Source organism: Oncorhynchus masou, chromosome 22 (assembly GCF_036934945.1).
Source record: "Oncorhynchus masou masou isolate Uvic2021 chromosome 22, UVic_Omas_1.1, whole genome shotgun sequence".
NCBI lineage: Eukaryota > Metazoa > Chordata > Actinopteri > Salmoniformes > Salmonidae > Oncorhynchus > Oncorhynchus masou.
The window spans coordinates 47,697,901-47,720,196 of NC_088233.1; the positions used below are offsets into that span (position 1 = coordinate 47,697,901).

The 22,296-nt window shown below is 40.5% G+C and overlaps 1 protein-coding gene across 1 annotated transcript; it reads right to left on the reverse strand.

Annotated features, from left to right (window-relative positions):
* Positions 1-34: 34 nt before the first annotated feature.
* On the reverse strand, positions 35-15,026 carry LOC135509604 (proteasome subunit alpha type-1-like). The gene is made up of 10 exons (XM_064930390.1): positions 14,927-15,026; positions 12,904-12,948; positions 12,642-12,743; positions 12,348-12,451; positions 11,948-12,036; positions 11,618-11,688; positions 11,356-11,485; positions 9,442-9,521; positions 9,145-9,249; positions 35-320 (listed from the first exon to the last, which is right to left on the reverse strand). Exons 1-10 carry the CDS (start codon positions 14,927-14,929, stop codon positions 261-263), a joined length of 789 nt encoding a protein of 262 aa, XP_064786462.1. The 5' UTR covers positions 14,930-15,026; the 3' UTR covers positions 35-260.
* Between the last annotated feature and the right edge of the window lie 7,270 nt (positions 15,027-22,296).

Consider the following 22,296-nt stretch of genomic DNA (forward strand, 5'->3'; position numbering starts at 1 on the left):
GTGTGTGACAAACAAAAACAACAATGGCACCTAGTTCAGAAAAAAAGGTGTAATACTTACAGAGAATGTAACATTCTACCAATAGAAAAGCAACATCCAATTTTATTAGCGGAAAGCATACAATTAACTTATTTTCATTGAGTAGCATGTTGTCGCTGCACAGAATTGACCCACGGCAGTTCAGCGAGGGGTGCTGAGCTGGATTTGGTTTCTGGCCACCGCAGTGTGACAAAGTGTGTCATCATTCTGCATCCTCAGTCTCAGATATCCATTGGCTCATCCGGTTTGTCTGCCGCAGGCTCATCTGCAGCCCCGATAACCTAGGACACACAGGGCGGGACACATCACATCTTGGTTACCGTTCAGATAAAAATGGAAAACAAAAGTACTTTCTTATGTCAAACTACCAGGAAGTCTGAAAAAAATACTGAGTGGGAGGGAAGCTCACCTTGACTTTCGGTTCTTTGAAAATGCTTATGTCAAGCAACATGGACGCAGTGTTGCAGTGAGATTATCTCAAGCAAATTTGCTGATACACAAATCAACATTGAAATTGCATGCAACATCCAATCCTATTATACACCACATAATGGTTTCACTACTGATTTGTTTATATCCAACTGTTTGGTTATTGTAACAGTATCAATAGACAAAATGTTAGCTGTATAGTTTAGCTAGCAAATTCAAATGGAATTGGCAGCACTGTTTATCAAGCTAGCTAGTTCATCTTGGACAATTTCAGGGTGAGGTCTGGGTACTTTTCATTATATATATATATATATACACATACATACATACATACTCAGTGGCCAGTTTATTAGGTTCCCTCCTACAGACAGTGAGTCACATGGCAGTGGCTTGATCTATAAAGCAGGCATCGAGACATTCAGTTACTGTTTGACTAAACGTTAGAATGGGCAAAACGAGTGACCTAAGCAACAGAGTGTGGTATGATCGTTGGTGCATGTCGTGCCGGTTCAGTATCTCCGAAACGGTCGGCAACCTGGGGCTTTTCACGCATGACTGTGTTGCGGGTTTATCGTGAATGGTGCGACAAACCAAAAAACATCCAGTCAGCAGCATTCCTGTGGGCGAAAACAGCTCGTTGATGAGAGGTCGAAGAATGGCAAGAACCCTAAAGCAAACAGGCGGACCACAAACAGGCAAATAACGGCACAGTAGAACTGGTGTACGGAACGCAAAACTAGTCAGTCCTTGTCACGGGTGGGCTATTGCAGCAGACAACCACACCAGGTTCCCCTCTCATCCTCTAAAAACAAGAAGTGGCTCCAGTGGGCACGCGATCACCAACACTGGACAATCGAGCATCGCCCGGTCCGACAAATCCTGGATCGACAAATCCTGGTTCATGCTGATGGCAGTCAGGATTGGGCGTAAGCAGCATGAGTCCATGAACCCATCCTGCCTAGTGGCGGTGGTGTAATGGCGTGGGGAATGTTTTCCTGGCAAACGTTAGGTTCCTTGATACCAATTGATACCAGTTTGTACGCCACAGCGCATCTGAACATGCTGGCTGAAGACCTAGCTAGCCAGTTACTAGCTAGCACCAGGAAGAAAAAAAAGAGCTTACACCAGACACAGATGAAAGCGGAAACATTAGAAGAATATATCATTAAAAAAATGTTTTTTAAAGTATTTACTGACACACTGCAGTCAAATTTCTGCACCAGTAGACTAGCTACCTAGCTATGTAAACCACACGACTTCTGCGATGTTGGTTACATGGTGGTACTTATTTAAGTTAGGTAAGAGGATAAGATGTTACAATTGGTGTATTAAAATTAGACTTTTTGTGATGTCATGAAAAGCCCTTAATAATCCTGCCTCCATCCCGCCTCCTGAATCCCAGTCTAAAAAGTGAGCGGGTATTTCTGACATAGCGAACCAGTTGTGTGTACTGAGAGGCACGAGGAAGAAGACAATGGCGGAGATGGAGCCACCATCGGTTGGTGGTGGAAATGAAAAAAAATTGACTTTCGTAGTGGAGAAAGCTTTGTGTAAAGTTAAAAAAAACACAAGAAGTGGGCTTCATCAAATTGTGTGTGTCTAAGGTGTTGGAACTCACAAAATTTGGAGAATATGATGTGTCGTGCTTTGAGCTACAGAGCAGGGCACCTATTAAAATAGTAATTTTGGGAGTGTCAGAAGAAGAATTCCTGAAATGGTTGATGTATGCTGGATGATATGGAGTCCCTCCCGACCCAAGTGCAGCTGACACAGATGAAAGCGGAAACCTATAAGCAGGGTCAAGAACTACAGGAAAGGTATGATCTCTGTAATTGCAAACAAAGGTTTCTGTACCAAATATTAAGTTCTGCTTTTCTGATGTATCAAATACTTATGTCATGCAATAAAATGCAAATTAATTACTTAAAAATCATACAATGTGATTTTCTGGATTTTTGTATTAGATTCCGTCTCTCACAGTTGAAGTGTACCTATGATACAAATGACAGACATGCTCTACATGCTTTGTAAGTAGGAAAACCTGCAAAATCATCAGTGTATCAAATACTTATTCTCCCGACTGTATATATATACTGTATGTATGTATGTATGTATGTATGTATGTATGTATGTATGTATGTATGTATGTATGTATGTATGTATGTATGTATGTGTGTATTTTAACCCAATAACGGTTGAATTGAAGCAGTTTAACCTCTCTGGCCCACCCGAGACGCAATCGCCCCACCTTGCCAACAATAAATGCAAATGCGCTACGCCAAATGCTAATAGCACTCGTTAAAACTCAAACGTTCATTAAAACTCACATGCAGGGTACTCAATTCAAGCTACACTCGTTGTGAATCTAGCCAACGAGTCAGATTTGTAAATTGCTTTTCGGCGAAAGCATGAGAAGCTATTATTTGATAGCATGCAACACCCCGAAATACCAGAAGGGGACGTAAACAAAGGAATTAGCGTAGCCTAGCGCTACACAAAACGCAGAAATAAAATATAAAACATTCATTACCTTTGACGAGCTTCTTTGTTGGCACTCCTATATGTCCCATAAACATCACAATTGGGTCTTTTTTTTCGATTAAATCGGTCCTTGTATACCCAAAATGTCCATTTATGAAGACCGTCAGATCCAGGAAAAACACGTTTTTAAACGCAACGTTATTTTTTTAAATTAAAAAAGTTGCCTATAAACTTTGACAAAACACTTCAAACTACTTCTGTAATCCAACTTTAGGTATTAGTAAACGATCAAATTGATCACGGAGCGATCTGTATTCAATAGATAGAAGTTTTCAAAACAAAGTCCATTTTCTCACGGACATTTTTTCCGGGTGCGCACCTGAAGACAGGAGGTGCTATTCAGTGATCTGACCAAGGATAAAGGGCCCTGGTAATCACAACACTGGCGACATCGTGTGGAAGCTGTAGGAATTGCAAGCCCAGTCCCATCATTTATGGCAAGCCATAGACAATACCGAGACTGGCGGATGGATTTTTTCTTTGTCGATTTTGGGATCAGGTTTCCTTGCGATTTTGACCACGGAACTCGTTCTGTTATAGTCACAGACACCATTGAACCAGTTCTAGAAACTTCAGAGTGTTTTCTATGCATACATACTAATCATATGCATATACTATATTCCTGGCATGAGTAGCAGGACGTTGAAATGTTGCGCGATTTTTAACAGAATGTTGAAAAAAGTAGCCCGATCTCTAAGAGGTTTTAAGCTGCCTATTGATCATTGTTTTTGCAACAAGGGGTGTATTCATTACGGAAACTATTTACGAAACAAATGGAAGCAAACAGTGCAAAACTAAAGTTTCTATTGGACAAATTCAGGTAGGTCCCTCCCCGTTCAACAGAACGGGCATAATGAATTCGCACCAGTGAAAAATGTGCTGTTGCAACAGCTGCATGGTGCAGATCCCAGCCTAAGGAATACAAGTTTGAGTTCCTCCCTTATAACTGTTAGACTTCAGTGTGGCGTTTGACATTCTCGATCATAGTCTGCTGCTGGAAAAACGTGTGCTATGGCTTTACATCCACTGCTATATTGTGGATAAAGAGTTACCCGTCTAACAGAACACAGGGCGTTTTTTAATGGAAGCCTTTCCAACATAATCCAGGTAGAATCAGGAATTTCCCAGGGCAGCTGTCGAGGCACCTTGCTTTAAATCTTTACTAATGACATGCCACTGGCTTTGAGTAAAGCCAAATGTGTCTATGTACGCGCATGACTCGACACTATACATGTCAGCTAATACAGCGACTGAAATGACTGCAACACTTAACAAAGAGCTGCAGTTAGTTTCAGAGTGGGTGGCAAGGAACAAGTTAGTCCTAAATATTTCTAAAACTAAAAGCATTGTATTTGGGACAAATCCTTCACTAAACCCTAAACCTTAGCTAAATCTTGTAATGAATAATGTGGAAATTGAGCAAGTTGAGGTGACAAAACTGCTTGGAGTAACCCTGGATTGTAAATTGTCATGGTCGAAACATATTGATATAAAAGTAGCTAAGATGGGGAGAAATCTGTCCATAATAAAGCACTGCTCTACCTTCTTAACAGCACTATCAACAAGGCAGGTCCTACAGGCCCTAGTTTTAATCGCACCTGAACTACTGTTCAGCCGTGTGGTCAGGTGCCACAAAAAGGGACTTAGGAAAATTGCAATTGGCCCAGAACAGGGCAGCACAGCTGGACCTTGGATGTACACAGAGAACTAATATTAATAATATGCATGTCAATCTCTCCTGGCTCAAAGTGGAGGAGAGATTGACTTCATCACTACTTGTATTTGTGAGGTCAAATTTTAAAAAAAGAACAAAAAAAAGGTCTATTCACAGTCCCCAAGTCCAGAACGGACTATGATATAAACCAGATCAGAACATTATTTTGCTGATCGGAATAGTGGGGTGAAACAAATAAAAAGTAGTGGTTCTCTTTCAATTGGAAAATAAATGTCAGTTGCAAAACATTAGAAAGTGACCAGCCCAGTCTGAGGTCCTCACTCTGGAGCAGATTTTCATCAAGGGCCTCTGTACTTTGCTCTGTTCATATTTGCCTCGATCCTGACTAGTCTCCCAGGTATTTTGGCTTTCTATAAATGTGAAACATTTTGAAAAACCTGTTATCGCTTCATCATTATGGGCTATTGTGTGTAGATTGATGAGGATTTTTTATTTTTATTAATCCATTTTAGAATAATGCTGTAACGTTACAACTTTCCGAATGCACTACATCTTGAAACGTATCGAATTGTCTTGAAAGGCAAAGATCCACATCCCTACTATCTAGATATGTAAACCCACGCGCCTTCTGCAATGTTGGTTACAAGGTACTTATTTAAATTAGGTAAAAGAATAAGAAATTAACATTGGTGTATTAAAATTAGGCTTCTTTTTCTCTTCTTCTCTCAAAAACCCCTTAATAATCCCACCACCTCAAGTGTTTGGCATGGGGGAAAGGACCAGTAACTTTATGATCAGCTTTACTTGAGGACCAAAACATTGACCGTGGCGCCATACAGGTTGCAAAATAGTTGGGAAGAGATTGGATGTGCCGATTCCTTGGCACGTGGTTTATGAACTGATATGCAAAACAACGCTTGATTCAAAACTTAGTTTTTCAATTTAAATAAAAAATTGCCATAAACAGAATGTTATGTATACTGAACAAAATTATAAAAACACATGTAAAGCGTTGGTCCCATATTTCATGAGCTGAAATAAAAGATCACAGAAATGTTCCATATGCACAAAAAGCTTGAAGCTTATCAAGAAGCTTATTTAACAGCATGATCATTACACTGTACTGGGGACAATAAAAGGTCACTAAAATGTGCATCCCCCCCCGAAAACACAACGTCACAGATGTCTCAAGTTTTGAAGGAGCGTGCAATTGGCATGCTGACTGCAGGAATGTTCACCAGAGCTGTTGCCAGAGAATTCAATGTTCATTTCTCTACCATAAGCCTCCTCTGTCCTTTTAGAGAATTTGGCAGTACGTCCAACCGGCCTCACAACTGCAAACCACGTGAAGCCACGCCACCCCAGGACCTCCACATCCGGCTTCTTCACCTCCGGAATCATCTAAGACCAGCCAGCTAATGAAACTGAGGAGTATTTCTGTCTAATGGCTCCTCAGTGGGTGGGGCCTATGCCCTCCCAAGCCCACCCATGGATGCACCTCTGCCCAGTCATGTGAAATCCATAGATTTGGGACTAATTCATTTATTTAAATTGACTGATTTCCTTATATGAACTGTAACTCAGTAAAATTGTTGAAATGGTTGCCTGTTGCGTTTATATTTTTTGTTCCGTATATATGGAGCATACAACCATCTAAGCTGCAGATTTTTCGACAAAGAGACAATCGTTAGATCACTTATTCTGGTATTGCCCTCACTTCTTGTTTTTGGTCACAGGTTCAGGAATGGCCTGAGAAATCACAACATTTATCAAAAATTAACCCTACAAATAGCACTGTTGGGAGATTTGGAAAACCATAGTCAATCAACAATATAATACTTTAACTTACAACCTGTACATACTATGCAATTAGACAGATTCATAAATTATGTGAAACATCACAGCACAGTTGAAAAATATATGGCACATGCAAATCATAAGAGGGTGGTTTACGGAGATAGGTGGGATGGACTGAGAGTAGCTGGTGGGTGTGTTTAAAGGCCGTTCTATAATAGTTATGACTGAAAACATGTATAAGTGCTATCTACCTAGATATAACGTACAGTACCAGTCAGAAGTTTGGACACATCTACTCATTCAAGGGTTTTCCTTTATTTGTACTATTTTCTACATTGTAGAATAAGAACTATGAAATAACACATATGGAATCACGTAGTAAACAAACAAAAAAATTACAGATCAAAATACATTTTATATTTGAGATTCTTCAAATAGCCACCCTTTGCCTTGATGACAGCTTTGCACTCTTGGCATTCTCTCAAGCAGCTTCACCTGGAATGCTTTTCCTACAGTCTTGAAGGAGTTCCCACATATGCTGAGCACTTGTTGGCTGCTTTTCCTTCAATCTGCGGTCCAACTCATCCCAAACCATCTCAATTGGATTGAGGTCGGGTGATTGTGGAGGCCAGATCATCTGATGCAGCACTCCATCATTCTCCTTCTTGGTCAAATAGCCCTTACACAGCCTGGAAGTGTGTTGGGTCATTGTGTTGAAAAACAAATGATAGTCCCACTAAGCACAAACAAGGTGCGATGGCGTATCGCTGCAGAATGCTGTGGTATCCATGCTGGTTAAGTGTGCCTTGAATTCTAAATAAAATCACTGACAGTGTCATCAGCAAAGCACTCCCACACAATCACACCTCCTCCTCCCTGCTTCACAGTGGGAACCACACATGCAGAGATCATCCTTTCTCCTACTCTGCGTCTCACAGACGCAGAGACACAGCGGTTTGAACCAAAAATCTAAAATTTGGACTCCTCAGACCAAAGGACAGATTTCCACCGGTCTAATGTCCATTGCTCGTGTTTCTTGGCCCAAGCAAGTCTCTTCTTATTAAAAGGTGTCCTTTAGTAATCAAATCAAAAAGTTTACTTGTCACGTGCGCCAAATACAACAGGTGTAGACCTTACAGTCAAATGCTTACTTTACAAGCCCTAGCCAACAGTGCAATTTTTAAGTAAAAAATAGGTATTAGGTAAATAATAGATAAGTAAAAAAATAAAATTAAAAACTGTAAAATGACAGTGAAAATAACAGTAGCGAGGCTATATACAGGTGGTACCGGTACAGAGTCAATGTGCGGGGGGCACTGGTTATTCGGGCTAATATGTACATCTAGGTACAGTTAAAGTGACTATGCAAAGATGATAAACAGAGAGTAGCAGCAGCGTAAAAGAGGGGGTTGGCGGTAGTGGTTTCTTTGCAGCAATTCGACCATGAATAGTTGATGCATTTATTTGGGCTGCAATTTCTGAGGCTGGTAACATTAATAAACTTTTCCTCTGCTGCAAAGGTTTCTCTGGGTCTTCCTTTCCTGTGGCTGACCTCATGAGAGCCAGTTTCATCATAGCGCTTGATGGTTTTTGCGACTGCACTTGAAGAAACTTTAAAAGTTCTTGACATTTTCTGGACTGACTGACCTTCATGTCTTAAAGTAATGACGGACTGTCGTTTCTCTTTGCTTATTTGAGCTGTTCTTGCCATAATATAGACTTGGTCTTTTACCAAAAAGGGCTATTTCTGTATACCAACCATACCTTGTCACAACAACTGATTGGCTCAAACGCATTAAGGAAAGAAATTCCACAAATTAACAAGGCACACCTGTTAATTCTGGGTAGGCAGTGTAGCCTAGTGGTTAGAGTGACAAGCTGACAAGGTACAAATCTGTCATTCTGCCCCTGAACAGGCAGTTAACCCACTGTTCCTAGGCCGTCATTGAATATAAGAATTTGTTCTTAACTGACTTGCCTAGTTAAATAAAGGTAAAATAAAAATAATTGAAATGAATTGCAGGTGACTACCTCATGAAACTGGTTGAGAGAATGCCAAGAGTTTGCAAAGCTGTCATCAAGGCAAAAGGTGGATACTTTGAAGAATCTCAAATATAACACTTTTTTGATTACTACATGATTCCATGTGTTATTTCATAGTTCTGATGTTGTTTTTAAAAAATTAGAAAAGCCCTTGAATGAGTAGGTGTCCAAACTTTTGATCGGTAATGTATATTCTTGCTGTGTAACTACTGTAATAAAAAATAATAAAAAGACAAATAAATACACTTTATGGTCAAACTTTAGAGGCAGGTATTTTTCCTACTTTGATCTGGATTGCTTGCTCTCTGGGGATTCAGGCTCGGTTTGATCTAATCTGCTGATCTAAAAAGGGCTTGATAAATACATCTAATTGATCTGGTTTCATCCAAATGTCATCCAATTTCATGTAAAACATGATTTTGACTGTTCGGGACCATCAAATGAAATTTGTGATGTCATGTTTGTTAACCATTCTATAATATTATTATAATCTCATCTACAAATATCTTTGAGAGTGCATTATCCTAGCCTAGATACCAAATTAATTGTTCTGTTTCAGTGTGGATCCAGGCTAGCATTAATCCAACCACTTTCCACAGTAACTCCAAGTCGACTCTTACCTTTCTCTGTGGCCTCTCCTCCAGACCCTCAAGGAAAGGACCCACGTCATCATCGTCGTAGATGGTGAACTCCATGTCTTTCCCCACAATGCCGATTGAGACATTCTGAAAGGCAGGGAGAGCTACTCAGTAAAGCCCAGGGTTGTGTTCATTAGGCACCAAACAGAGAGGGACTGCATTTTATTTTCACGTTGCAAAACGGTTTAAAACATTTGTGTTGGGTGACCTAATGAACACAGCCCTGAACTGTGGAGAACATGAGGGCTATGACAGGTTGGTTGAGCCATATAAGCTTACCTTAGTGGTGAGATCCTGTTCAGCTGGGAGTGTTTCTCTGAGCCCAAGCAGACCATGCCTGACCAGCTCATTCAGATTACCTGAGTATAGTCAATGCAATGGACAAAAGGATAAATGCACAGAGCAGGTGCTGAACGTGTACAGTTGAAGTCAGAAGTTTACATACACCGTAGCCAAATTTAAACTCAGTTTTTCACAATTCCTGACATGTAATCCTAGTAAACGTTCCCCATCTTAGGTCAGTTAGGATCACCACTTTATTTTAAGAATGTGAAATGTCAGAATAATAGTAGAGATAATTACTTATTTCAGCTTTTATTGCTTTCATCACATTCCCAGTGGGTCAGAAGTCAACATACACTCAATTAGTATCTGGTAGCATTGCCTTTAAATTGTTGAATTTGGGTCAAATGTTTTGGGTAGCCTTCCACAAGCTTCCCACAATAAGTTGGGAGAATTTTGGCCCATTTCTCCTGACAAAGCTGGTGTAACTGAGTCAGGTTTGTAGGCCTCCTTGCTCGCACACGCTTTTTCAGTTCTGCCCACAAATTTTCTATAGGATTGAGGTCAGGACTTTGTGATGGCCACTCCAATACCTTTACTTTGTTTTCCTTAAGCCATTTTGCCACAACTTTGGAAGTATGCTTGGTGTCATTGTCCATTTGAAGACCCATTTGCGACCAAGACTGATGTCTTGAGATGTTGCTTCAATATATCCACATAATTTTCCTCCCTCATGATGCCATCTATTTTGTGAAGTGCACCAGTCCCTCTTGCATCAAAGCACCCCCACAACATGATGCTGCCACCCCCATGCTTTACGGTTGGGATGGTGTTCTTTGGCTTGCAATCCTCCCCCTTTTCCTCCAAACATAACGATGGTCATTATGACCAAACAGCTCTAATTTTGTTTCATCAAACCAGTGGACATTTCCCCAAAAAGTACAATCTTTGTCCCCATGTGCAGTTGCAAATTGTAGTCTGGCTTTTTTATGCCGGTTTTGGAGCAGTGGCTTCTTCCTTGTCGAGCGGCCTTTCAGGTTATGTCGATATAGGGCTCATTTTACTGTGGATATAGATACTTTTGTACCTGTTTCCTCCAGCATCTTTACAAGGTCATTTGCTGTTGTTCTGGGATTGATTTGCACTTGTCGCACCAAAGTATGTTCATCTCCAGGAGACAGAACGAGTCACCTTCCTGAGCGGTATGACGGCTGCGTGGTCCCATGGTGTTGATACTTGTGTAGTACTATTGTTTGTACAGATGAACATGGTACCTTCAGGCATTTGGAAATTGCTCCCAAGTATGAGCAAGACTTGTGGAGGTCTACATTTTTTTTCTGAGGTCTAGGCTGATTTCTTTTGATTTTCCCATGATGTCAAGCAAAGAGGCACTGAATTGAAGGTAGGCCTTGAAATACATCCACAGGTACACCTCCAATTGACTCAAATGATGTCAATTAGCCTATCAGAAGCCTCTAAAGCCATGACATCGTTTTCTGGGATTTTCAAGCTGCTTAAAGGCACAGTCAACTTAGTGTATGTAAACTTCTGACCCACTGGAATTGTCATACAGTGAATTATAAGTTAAATAATCTGTCTGTAAGCAATTGTTGGAAAAATGACTTGTGTCATGCACAAAGTAGATGTCCTAACCGACTTGCCAAAACTATAGTTTGTTAACAAGAAATTTGTGGAGTGGTTGAAAAATTAGTTTTAATGACTCCAACATAAGTGTTTGTAAACTTCCAACTTCAACTGTAGGTGTGTGTCAGTGAGATATGCTACAGCGAACAAGCCTCAAACAGTATCTACTTTATAGTATGTGTAGTAGACATATGTGTGCCCTCAGGTATGCATTTGTGTTAGTAATTGTGAAAACCACAAATACAGTGTGTGTGTGCATGCTCTCACAGTCCAGGAAGGTGTCCATGTGTCTCTCTAGGTATGTGCGGGCAGACTGGGAGCGAGCTCCAATGGACATGGCTTTGCAGTCAAAGTAGTTTGCAGAGGGGCAGGTCTGGAAGATATGAGGCCCCATGTCCTACAAGAAGAGACCAAATGACCCTGTTACTTCACATTACTAATAAGTATTGCTTTAAGAACCACATATATAGAGGTTTACACACCTTGATCAGCATACATACTTTCCCTTAAAAGATGACAAAGAACTTACATCGTAGCCAGCGATAAGCAGTCCCACACCATAGGGTCTTCTTCCATACCTCTGTGTGGGAATTTGAGTTTCTGAGGGACTGGTCAAGGCGTACCTTGTCAACTGTCTAGAGAGCACAGCGCTCCATTTCCCAAACCTCACCGCTTATCTCAAGAAAGTGAAATTTTTGACATTGACACATTGCATACATTTTTATTGGAGTATCAAAGTTTCAAACGGATTGTTTTGGGGTCCCCTAGGACTGTCCTAAAATAAGCAAAATGTTAATGCATGGCAAACTGGGTGCGGGCTTCTAGGGATCAATAATTGAAAGCAAGACTGAAAGGATACTGCTTCCGATGAGAGTGACGAGGCGCGATGCTGGGAGAGGCCTGTCAAACACGAACCTGGAGTCCAGGCATTCCTGCCTCATGAAATTACTGTTGAAGATAGAAGGGGAAAGAAGGGGAAATCTTAACACAAATTACAGTGGACATACATTGCACACAGACACATGGTTTTTCATACATTTTATTTCTACAACTGGACAACTGGTGTGTGTGTGTGTGTGTATTGTAGGTAGTCTAGTGTTTGGCCAGAGCGTTGGGCCAGTAACCAAAAGGTTGCTGATTCGAAACCTGGAGCTGACTAGGTGAAAAATCTGTCAATGTGCCCTTGAGCAAGGTACTTAACTCTAATTGTTCCTGTAAGTCGCTCTGGATAATAATAATAATAATAATGTAAATGGTACCAGAGTAGCCTGGCATCTGCAGTCAGCCCGGCAATGGAGATGCCAATGTGTTCATCAACGTGGAGGATCTTCTTCTGGTGAGCAGCCAGCTCTGACTGGGCTCGCTGTGGAGAAACAAACACCAGTCTCACTCAACAGCCCATTGACAGTCACTGCGAGTGGCTCACGCCACGCGTCCAATGTAGCAAGTAAAAGACATACCGTTTTCCTGATACCCCAGTGTAGCTCCTATGTAACTCTTGAAAAACCAAAACTGTCAGTGTAGAATAGAACTGGGATATTAAAGGGGAATACCTTGAGAGCAACCAGGACTGCATGGGTTCTGGACTTGAGCCCCACTGTAGCCGAACCTTGTTTCACCGCCTCCATGGCGTATTCGATCTGGTGAATGCGTCCCTGAAACACAAGTGCATCAATAATGTTAACTTATTCGGGAGACACTGCAGGGAATCTCATTCCCTAAACATTTGAATACATTTTAATGTTCACACTCTAGTGAGTACGTGAGAAAGTTGCAAGCAATCATGACCATATATGGCAAAAAAAAGTCCCTTACCTGAGGACTCCATACTGTGACATCGTTGTCGTACTGGTTACGGAACTAGAGAGAGAGCGAGAGAGAGAGAGTGAGAGAAAAGGCAGCAGTGTCAATATTTTCAACGTACATTTGTCTAGCAATACACATGAAATGTTTTACTTATGTAGTTCTCTTGGATTGCAATGAGTTATCGACCAAAAAACTGTTGTGGACTACACCTCAACACAGAATGTGTTTGCCACCCTAGACTCGTCCAGACAAAGGTATTGCATTGCTATAAATAAATTATAGAGACAGCTAGAAACCAATCTTGTGGCTTTGTTTAAAGCCACCTCTCATGGGGGAGCATCTAAACCAGAATCTACCCTTACAGGAAAAATTGATATGGCGAATCTCCTTTAAGCCCAGGAAGCAGCCATTGACCTGCTTTTAATACTCTCAAAATACATTTATTACTCATCAAATTAAGTTTCAATTAGCAACTATCGTCATTTACTGCCATCATGGTATGTACTTCCAAAAAAGGTCTAAATAAAATGTTTTATGTCATGGAAAAAAGGCCTATTCGGCACCTCCAGTGTATTGAGCTGTTGTCGACTTACAACCTGTGCATTGAAGGTGTCGAATAGGATTGTTTCCTTCAGTTGCTTGCAGTGGTGGAAAAGGTACCCAATTGTTCTACTTGAGTAAAAGTAAAGATACCTTAATAGAAAATGACTCAAGTAAAAGTCACCCAGTAAAATACTACTTGAGTAAAAGTCTAAAAGTATTTGGTTTTAAATATACTTAAGTATCAAAAGTAAAAGTATAAATCATTTCAAATTCATTATATTAAGCAAACCAGACAGCCTGATTTTCTAGTTTAAAAACATATATATTTACAGATAGCCAGGGACAACACTCAGGCATCATTTACAAATGAAGCATTTGGGTTTAGTGAGTCTGCCAGATATGAGGCAGTAGGGATGACCAGGGATGTTCTTTTGATGTGTGGAACATTGGACCATTTTCCTGTCCTTCTAAGCATTTGAAATGTAGTGTACTTTTGGGTATCAGGGAAAATGTATGGAGTAAAAACTACATTATTTTCATTAGGAATGTAACGTAAGTGGAGTAAGCTGTCAAAAATATAAATAGTAAAGTACATACTACACACACCCAAAAAAGCTACTTAAGTAGTACTTTAAAGTCTTTTTACACCATTTAAAAAAGAAACTATATTTGTTGAGTAACGAACGTATTTTAACGTTATTAAATTTGAAAAGCTGGTGACTGGTGGCAAATTGAATGGCTGCTTCCTGGGTTTAAAGGAGATTCGCCATAACGTTCTGTTAAGCCAGATTCTGGTTCATGAGTGAACCCATAGAATTAGAATAGGACCTCTATGTGTACACCTGTCATGACGTCGAACATGTCTGAAGTTTCAGAGATACAATAGGAATGATAGCTTTGTTCAAGCAACAAAGTAGCTGGTCCCAAACAGTTGGAAGAAAGCATCTAGTTAGCTAGAAGTTTTCAATTTGCATCCATAGGTTGACTGCAAAGAACACTGGCATTCGGTAAAAGTTGGGTAACGAAAGTGAAACACTCAACATTTACTAGGCTAGCTAGCTAACACAGCTAGGTAGCTATCTAAATTAGCTCCTAGCTAGCTATGTTTGCTCCTAGCTAGCTATGTTAGCTCCTAGCTAGCAATGTTAGCTCCTAGCTAGCAATGTTAGCTCCTAGCTAGCTACATAAACTTGGTTGGATACTTGATTTAATCTATTGTTACAGCTAGCTAGATTGCCAATAAGACAGTAGCTAGCAAACTCGTGCAAAATCATAAACTTCCATAGACGCTACTATAGTACCTATGTTTAATGCTTACTCACAGTGCACTCGTTTCGTAACGTTAGTGTTCATAGACTAGATAACTATTTTAACGAGTGATAGCTAGCATCTTTATCAAACACCTTTGTCATTCAATGTATGCAACAATCTGTATTATTTAAGCAAATATTCAAGCTTCAAACAAAACGCATGCTTTATACACCCTTACCATCTCTGCTGCTGAACTGTGACTTGGTTTGATTTAATTCCCTAAATCTGTCACGTAAGGCAAAGCAGCAGATCTCAGAAGTCTGTCCAGTCGATGAAAATTCGGAATGTCATCAAAGATTGGAAACTTTACTCATTTTGACTTGACCAAAGACAGCTAATTATGTTTAAATGTTCTTTTAATGCCAGGATTCCTGTCAATTCTGAAAGTAAATTTAGATTTTTGATTATTTAAGTTTATTTCACATTCATGGTCCTCGGAGGTTGCAATAACTAGAATAAAATCCTTGCAGTAATACAAGCAAACAACATTTTGTTATAGCATTTTTTTTGTTTGTTGCAATGACAGGCATAATTGCAGTGTGCCTAGATGAGCACTTTGAATGTCAACAACAACAATACAGAATATCCTTCAGTAACCAGTTTCTTTTTCTTCAGAAAAATTGTCACACACCTCAAGGACCTCTGCTGACAGAAATCTTAATTTCTCTGTACAAACCACTCATGGTGTTTCAGGCTCATCATAAAAAGTTTTCAGCGTTTAATGTCTCTCTCTAGGGACATTTCTATGCATTTATAAAGGTCTCCATCAACAGTCTCGATCTCAGCTTCTCCCACTCTCTTTTTTTCTCTTTCTCCCCCTATCTCCCCATCTCTCACTCTATCTTCTCTCTCTGCCCACCCCACTGTCTGTTTTTGGGGGGTTGAAATGGCTGGACACTGAGAGCCTGGACCCTGTTAAAGATATCGGATGTACCCTTGATCCGGGGGGAGATGAATTAAAGAAGCTGTGCTGACGAGCCCACCTCCCCTGCCAAGGCAGAGGCGGCAGCAGCAGCCATTACATCAGCGCGCCTCCTTTGTGATTGAGATTGTAGTAGCTGTGCTGAGCTCAGCATGTTTCGCCAGGGCTTAATTTAACTCTGCCAAACGGCCACCTTTTAATTTTTCAAATGGAAGAGTGTCCTGAGTCACTCTGTGACGGGTCCAAGCCACGCTGCTGGCCCTCACGCGGGGAAGAAGGAAGGCGGAGGTGTTTAAAGGTGTAGCGGTATTGGTCGGGAAGACAAAAGTAACGTTGCTTACCCAGACCATGTCTCGGAGAAGAAATACATCAGTGCATTGTCAGCTGTGCTTAGCTACATCAATCATTGACACAACTAAATGTGTTACCAAAAATCCAGGCTATGCTTAGGTATCAATCAATGGCACAATAGTGTACGTGTTACCACAAACCCCAAAGAATAGTCGCAATTTTGGTGGGGGAATATATGTTTTTGAAGCCCTAATAGGGCTCAGGCCCTTTTGACCCTCGTTATTCTCATCACAGACAAAATCAAGCATTTGTATAACTTCAAGTTGAAGTTGGATTACAAAAGCGAGGCATCAGAGTTCTCCCAGCAACTCACTGGTGAGAGATGATGAGGCATCAGCACCAGCGGTGTACCTGGATGTAACTCCAGATATTGGATTACTTGAGTATTCTGAGTAATTAAATGTGTCTAAATATGCCCCCATCTCGCACCCTGTCACGTTCTGACCTTAGTTCCTTTATTTTGTCTTTGTGTTCGTTTGGTCAGGGCGTGAGTTGGGGTGGGTAGTCTATGTTCTTTTTTCTTTGTTATATTTCTGTGTTCGGTCTGGTATGGTTCTCAATCAGAGGCAGTTGTCGATCGTTGTCTCTGATTGAGAATCATACTTAGGTTGCCTGTTTTCCCCATTTTGGTTGTTGGTGATTATTTTCTGTTTAGTGTTTTCTGCACCTTACAGGACAGTTTTTATTTTTTTTTTTTTTTTATAGTTTATTCACGTTATTTTGTATTTCAGTGTTCAGTAAATAAAACATGAACACGTACCATGCTGTGCTTTGGTCCATATATTCTTCATACGATGACCGTTACACACCCATGTTGCTTAAAATAGGCCGGTGATGTGTTTAGTCTGGAAATCGACTGGACTAATGGGAGCGACAGGCAGTCGGTCTGGATTAAGCTGGCAGGTACCATGAAGTGGGTCAAGGATCATCAGCAGCACACGGAATGAGCGGAAGGCCCCCCTCAACAGGTTTTATGAGAAGCTATACATCTTAATTGACTTTTACATTTTCCACCAAATGCCAGGACACGCAGCAGCAAGTGTGGGGCGGTGGGGGAGTTGAGTCATGCAGAATCTTGCCATCCGTTTCCTTGCATTTTCCAAAAGAGCTTACACAGCATTTTGGCGAGAAATGGCTGAAGAGGCTTTTTCTGTCTTAAACCGGAAAGAGCACATTGTGGAGCACTTATTAATATCCAAGCCATACAGATTACTGCTTCACTCAGCCTTTGGATCTAATAATAGCTAGCCCATACATGGCAAATCTCATATGCTTTATACTGCACAACTGCCTCTTTGTGGTTCAGAGGTGATCTATAATTATTAATTTGAAGTAATCAATAGATTGTACTTGTACAAAGTCTGAATTAGATTAATGTAGATAATAGATAAACAGCCATGTTACTTGGTTCTCCCCTGAATAGTCAGGCTTTGGAAGTTCTGACTGACAGCTGTGATGGCTCTTCTGTGTGTGGTGTTGTGTGGGACACTAGCATGCTGGGACATGGGGTGTCTTGATGTGCTATCGTTTCATGCTGCTCTGACAAGTGTGATTGTCCGGTGGGGAAGCTTGACTGGCAGTCTCTGGGCCTTCTGTGTCCATCCAGCCTTTGGAGAGAGGAGGGGAAAATGAGACCATGCATGAGGAGGAAGCCCAAGCTATCCCTTTGTGGGTAGTCACCAGCCAGTCCCCCTTTTGCCTGTCAACCATGTCATGTGAAATCAACAGGTGGTCTCAGAGGGGTTCATCTAGGAAGATTTCACTCAGGACCATTCCCTTAAGGGAAGGGTGATCTAGGGAGGTCTTTTGATGTAATATAGAGAATAACTCCAAATGTGTTTCAAACCCCCAGGTGCAGCAAGGATGTTGTTGCAACACACACATAGCTTAGTGTGAAATAAACACAAATTACTTCTTCAAAATTCATGACAGGCGCATGAATAAGTCAACTATTTTGTGTGTATTGCACGATTTTCCTCACAGCGCATTTTGTGTGTATTACACAATTTTCTTTCTTCATAACGCTTTTGTGTACATTACACAAATTCCAATTAGTTGTGGCTAAATGTTAGCCAGGCTAGTTGATGGCTAACATTAGGTAGGCTAGGGGGTTAAGGTTAGGTTTAGGGTTAGGTTAGGTAAAATGCTAGCTAAGGAGTTAAAGGTTAGGAGTTAGATTAAAGTGAAGGGTTAGCTAACATGCTAATTAAGTTACAAATTAGCTAAAAAGTAGCAAGTAGCTGCAAAGTTACTCATTAGCTAAAATTGTCAGTGATAAGATTCGAACAAGCAACATTTGGGTTGCTAGACGATCGTGTTATACGTTCAACCAACCACCATCCTATCGTTTCTGTTATAAATTACGTAATGTCTTAATCTGTGATTAAAATTCACGGTATACGAAATTGAAAAATTAACTTTTTTTGTGGCTGTCACGAATTTCCAATTTGTGAATAAGCAATTTGTGTCTATTTCACAATATGATATACTGGGTTGGTTTATCATGACTGATTCCCTGGCAAGGTGTCAGGACTTCAGCCGAAGTCGGTTCCTCTACTTGTTCGGGTGGTGGTCGGCGTCGCCGGTCTACTAGCCATCGCCGATCCACTTTTCATTTTCCATTTGTTTTGTCTTTGTTTCTATACACCTGTTTTTCATTCCCCTAATTATTGTTCATGTATTTAACCCTCTGTTTCCCCCATGCTGTTGTGTGGGATTGTTTTATGTCATGTTCGGTATGTTGGTGCCTGGTTATTTTGACGGTTGCTGTTTCTTGCCCGTGCGTAAAAGTTGATTTTTGTGTTTTGGCAAGTGTATTGTTTTACCTTGCACCATTCATTATTCTGAGTAAAGTTACATTGCTCCCAATTCTCTGCTCTCCTGTGCCTGACTGTATACACCAGCACACACACGCCATTCTGAAACAAGGTTACTCATATCACTGGTGAGAGTGGATGGTGGAGTGTTTCTCAGATAATTAGAAGCTTTTGTCATTCTCATTTCAAAGCATCTAACATATTCCCTAAAATAGTACATACAGATTATTGGCTTTTTCAATTAAAAATAATCCCACAACAAGCACTGACAGACAAAACGCAACTCAAATTATCCTTCTCTCCATACTGTATGACAAAGGTAATTCAAAAAGTGCCTCAGCACCATCTGTTTCTTCAACTTCCTCCTTTGTGGGTATTGATGGAGAAAACGGTCGATGCCAAGTCTGGGAAGCAAGAAGACGTCAAATCATTACCGAACTCAAAGTATTTCCCTGGCTCCACAGCAAATGCTCAAACATTAATTGCATTTGCTCATCCGATACTGTTCTTTTGGATTAGCTAATGTGAGAGGTCAGTTTTTGAGATGGGAGAGATTCTTGGCTCCACTTCACCTGTTTTATGAGCAGTCTCTTTAATTTTGTCACATTTTTTTTCTCTGGAGCTCCACAACAAATATGTGAGCTGCTCTTTCAGCCTTCATGGGTTAGGTACCCACTGGTCAAAAACTGGTTGAATCAACATTGTCTCCATGTTATTTCAACCCCCAAAATCTGTGTTGACATTGAATCAACGTGGAAAACAGATTGAATTTGGAAAAAGTCATCAACCTAAGGGGATTTTGTATTTTTTCACCCAGCTTTTAACCTAAATCCAATGATATGGTGACTTTTTTTGATTGATTTCGCTATGAATTCACATTAGTTGAAAACTCAAATGTAAAATCAAAACTAGACGTTGAACTGATGTCTGTGCATATTGGGTATGAAATGATATTCCTCAGGAATGGGTCCTTAGTTAATCTCCTGTGAAGCACAATATCTTATATTTTCCTAAAACGGACGATATTGTAACATGCTGACCACGCGTTGCGTGTGCAAAATAAATGTACACATACACGCACGTGCCCAGTCTAGACAGCATGTAACTCATCAACAATAATACTACTATAATACAATAATAATCTTGGAATCAGCTGGGTTAAGCAGAAGATCCATGAATCTTCCAACCAGGATTTCCACAAAACCTGGTAATTTTGGGTAAGTTACCAGAATTTTTCATCCCTAGTTATAAAAATACAAATATTATTTATGAAAACACAGCAACACTTTTGTAAACTTTAGCTATCTCGGAAACCCAGAACTAATTGCGTCAGATGGACGATACATAGTCCGTCCACGAGAGATTAGCGCACCTCAGATATCCCAGTTTATTCAGATGAGCATTGTATTTCTCTCTTTAGCCAGTAAATATTGTGCGCCTTCACAGCATAGTGTACTAGTTGATTTAAGACACCCAATAACCAATTCAAATCACTGTCAATGTCTATTTGACAGTTTTGAGATTAATGTTGTACACATTTATAGAACACTATTTTAATTTAAACGACAGTTTTAGACAACACATACAAGGTAATGGTATGATATTATGAGGACAGGAGATTTAGACAACACATACAAATATGAGGACATAAAAGTTGGTGATTGATTCATACCCTTCATTTCAGTATATAATGTAATCCAGGTCAGACAGAAGGATTCCGACAGAAGTGTTCTACAGGGATGGATTGGCCATCTGGCAATTCTGGCAGATGCCAGTTGGGCTGGACCATGTTGTAGTTGGGTGGGCTGGTTGAAATTGATGCACACTCCCCCCAAAAAATTGTATAAACAATGAAAAGGTTGACAAGGCCTGTGGCCCATGGGCCTGTTAAGAAATGTTTTAAAGATATTTGCACAATTTCTCTGTTATTCAAATCTATAGTGAGCCTTTGGCTGATCAGTGGGCAATGACGGCCACTCTACCAAGATGGGCCGGCTCGGTTTTCTGATAGGCTGAGCTGACGTCATGCAATCTCATATTCAAAGTCAAACGCGGCATCAGTAAAGAACCTGCTCCGACTTGTCATCAGTTAAATAGCCAAGATCATGTATCATAAAAAACAGAAAGGGTACCTATAAACGCTGAAAGAACACATTGTCACCTCTATCAAAACGTTCTACTTATGGGGCGGCTAAAACCATTATTTGGTCAAACAGTAAAGTGCATTATCCCCATGATTCCTGTAATGAAAGTGTCTGTCCTGCCCCAGTGCCCTTGCTGGGGCCTGCTGCTGTGATGAGCGAACCATTCTCTCCTCCCCACATGCGCTCGAGAGAGAAATACATTCTGTTCTTATAACGTTTCAAAATGCAATTGCTGGAAAAACACAGTGTTGGTTGCTTTGTCTCCTTGTCCCTGTCAAATAGAGGAGGGTCTCAACTCTCTGTAGGTATACTTTTTACTTTTCAGCTCTCAACATTCAGCTCAATAGGAACTATTTTACAACCAAGATATTTGATATGGCTTTGAGATATATACCCACATGCGTGATTGAATTCTACAGGCAATTCTCTGAGCGGTTGATGCCTTTTTTCTCTCCCTTTGATCAAGGACTGTCTGGGCAAAAAACAGCTTCCTCATACTTTGTCTTGCCTATAGACCAGTGTCACTTTTAAATGTCTATTATAGTTGATTGATAAAATATTAACTCTGCACCTAGAATCTGTGCTGCTCAATCTCATCGACAAAGACCAAACAGGTATTGTGCAGTGTCGTCTCTATTCTGATAATTTACATAGATATTTTGACATTCTTTTTCATATTAATGATCTTTAATACCCTAAATGTTGTAGTCTCCCTTGATGCTGAAAAAAGCATTTGACAGAGTGGAATGGAAGGTTTAATTTTGGTCTAATATTTATCTCTCTTCAAATTCTTTATAATTCACCAATGGCCAACACCCAATACTCAGCCCCCTTCCTGTTGTCTCGAGGGACAAAGCAAAGCTGTCCGGTCAGCGCAGGACTTTTTGCTTTGGTCATAGAACCCGTTGCTGCCATTATTATAGGCTTTGGTTTTTCTATTTATGTTTTAAGGTTGGACTTTAGCACGTAGGGCGCACCGATTGGTGTCACCTCATTAGTCAGTATGTGTTACAGCTGTGCTGGTTGCCATCTCTGATTTCCGTGGGTTTGTTTAATGTCTTTCAGTTTGGTGTGGGTTTTTCTTTTGTTTTCCTCTTCTTGGGCAAATGTAGTTGGTTTCTTTTAGGTTCCAGTTGTTGCTAGTCAACTTTCAGTGGACCCCCCCCCGTGACTGTCTTTCAGAACCCTTCCTAAAATCCCACCTGTTTCATTTTCGCTGTTGTCAGTGACTCTGTTAGTTTCCCCTTCTGTTTTGAGCGGCATTTTTTGGTGTTCTTGCTGAGGAACATAACACCATGATTAGATCACATGGCCA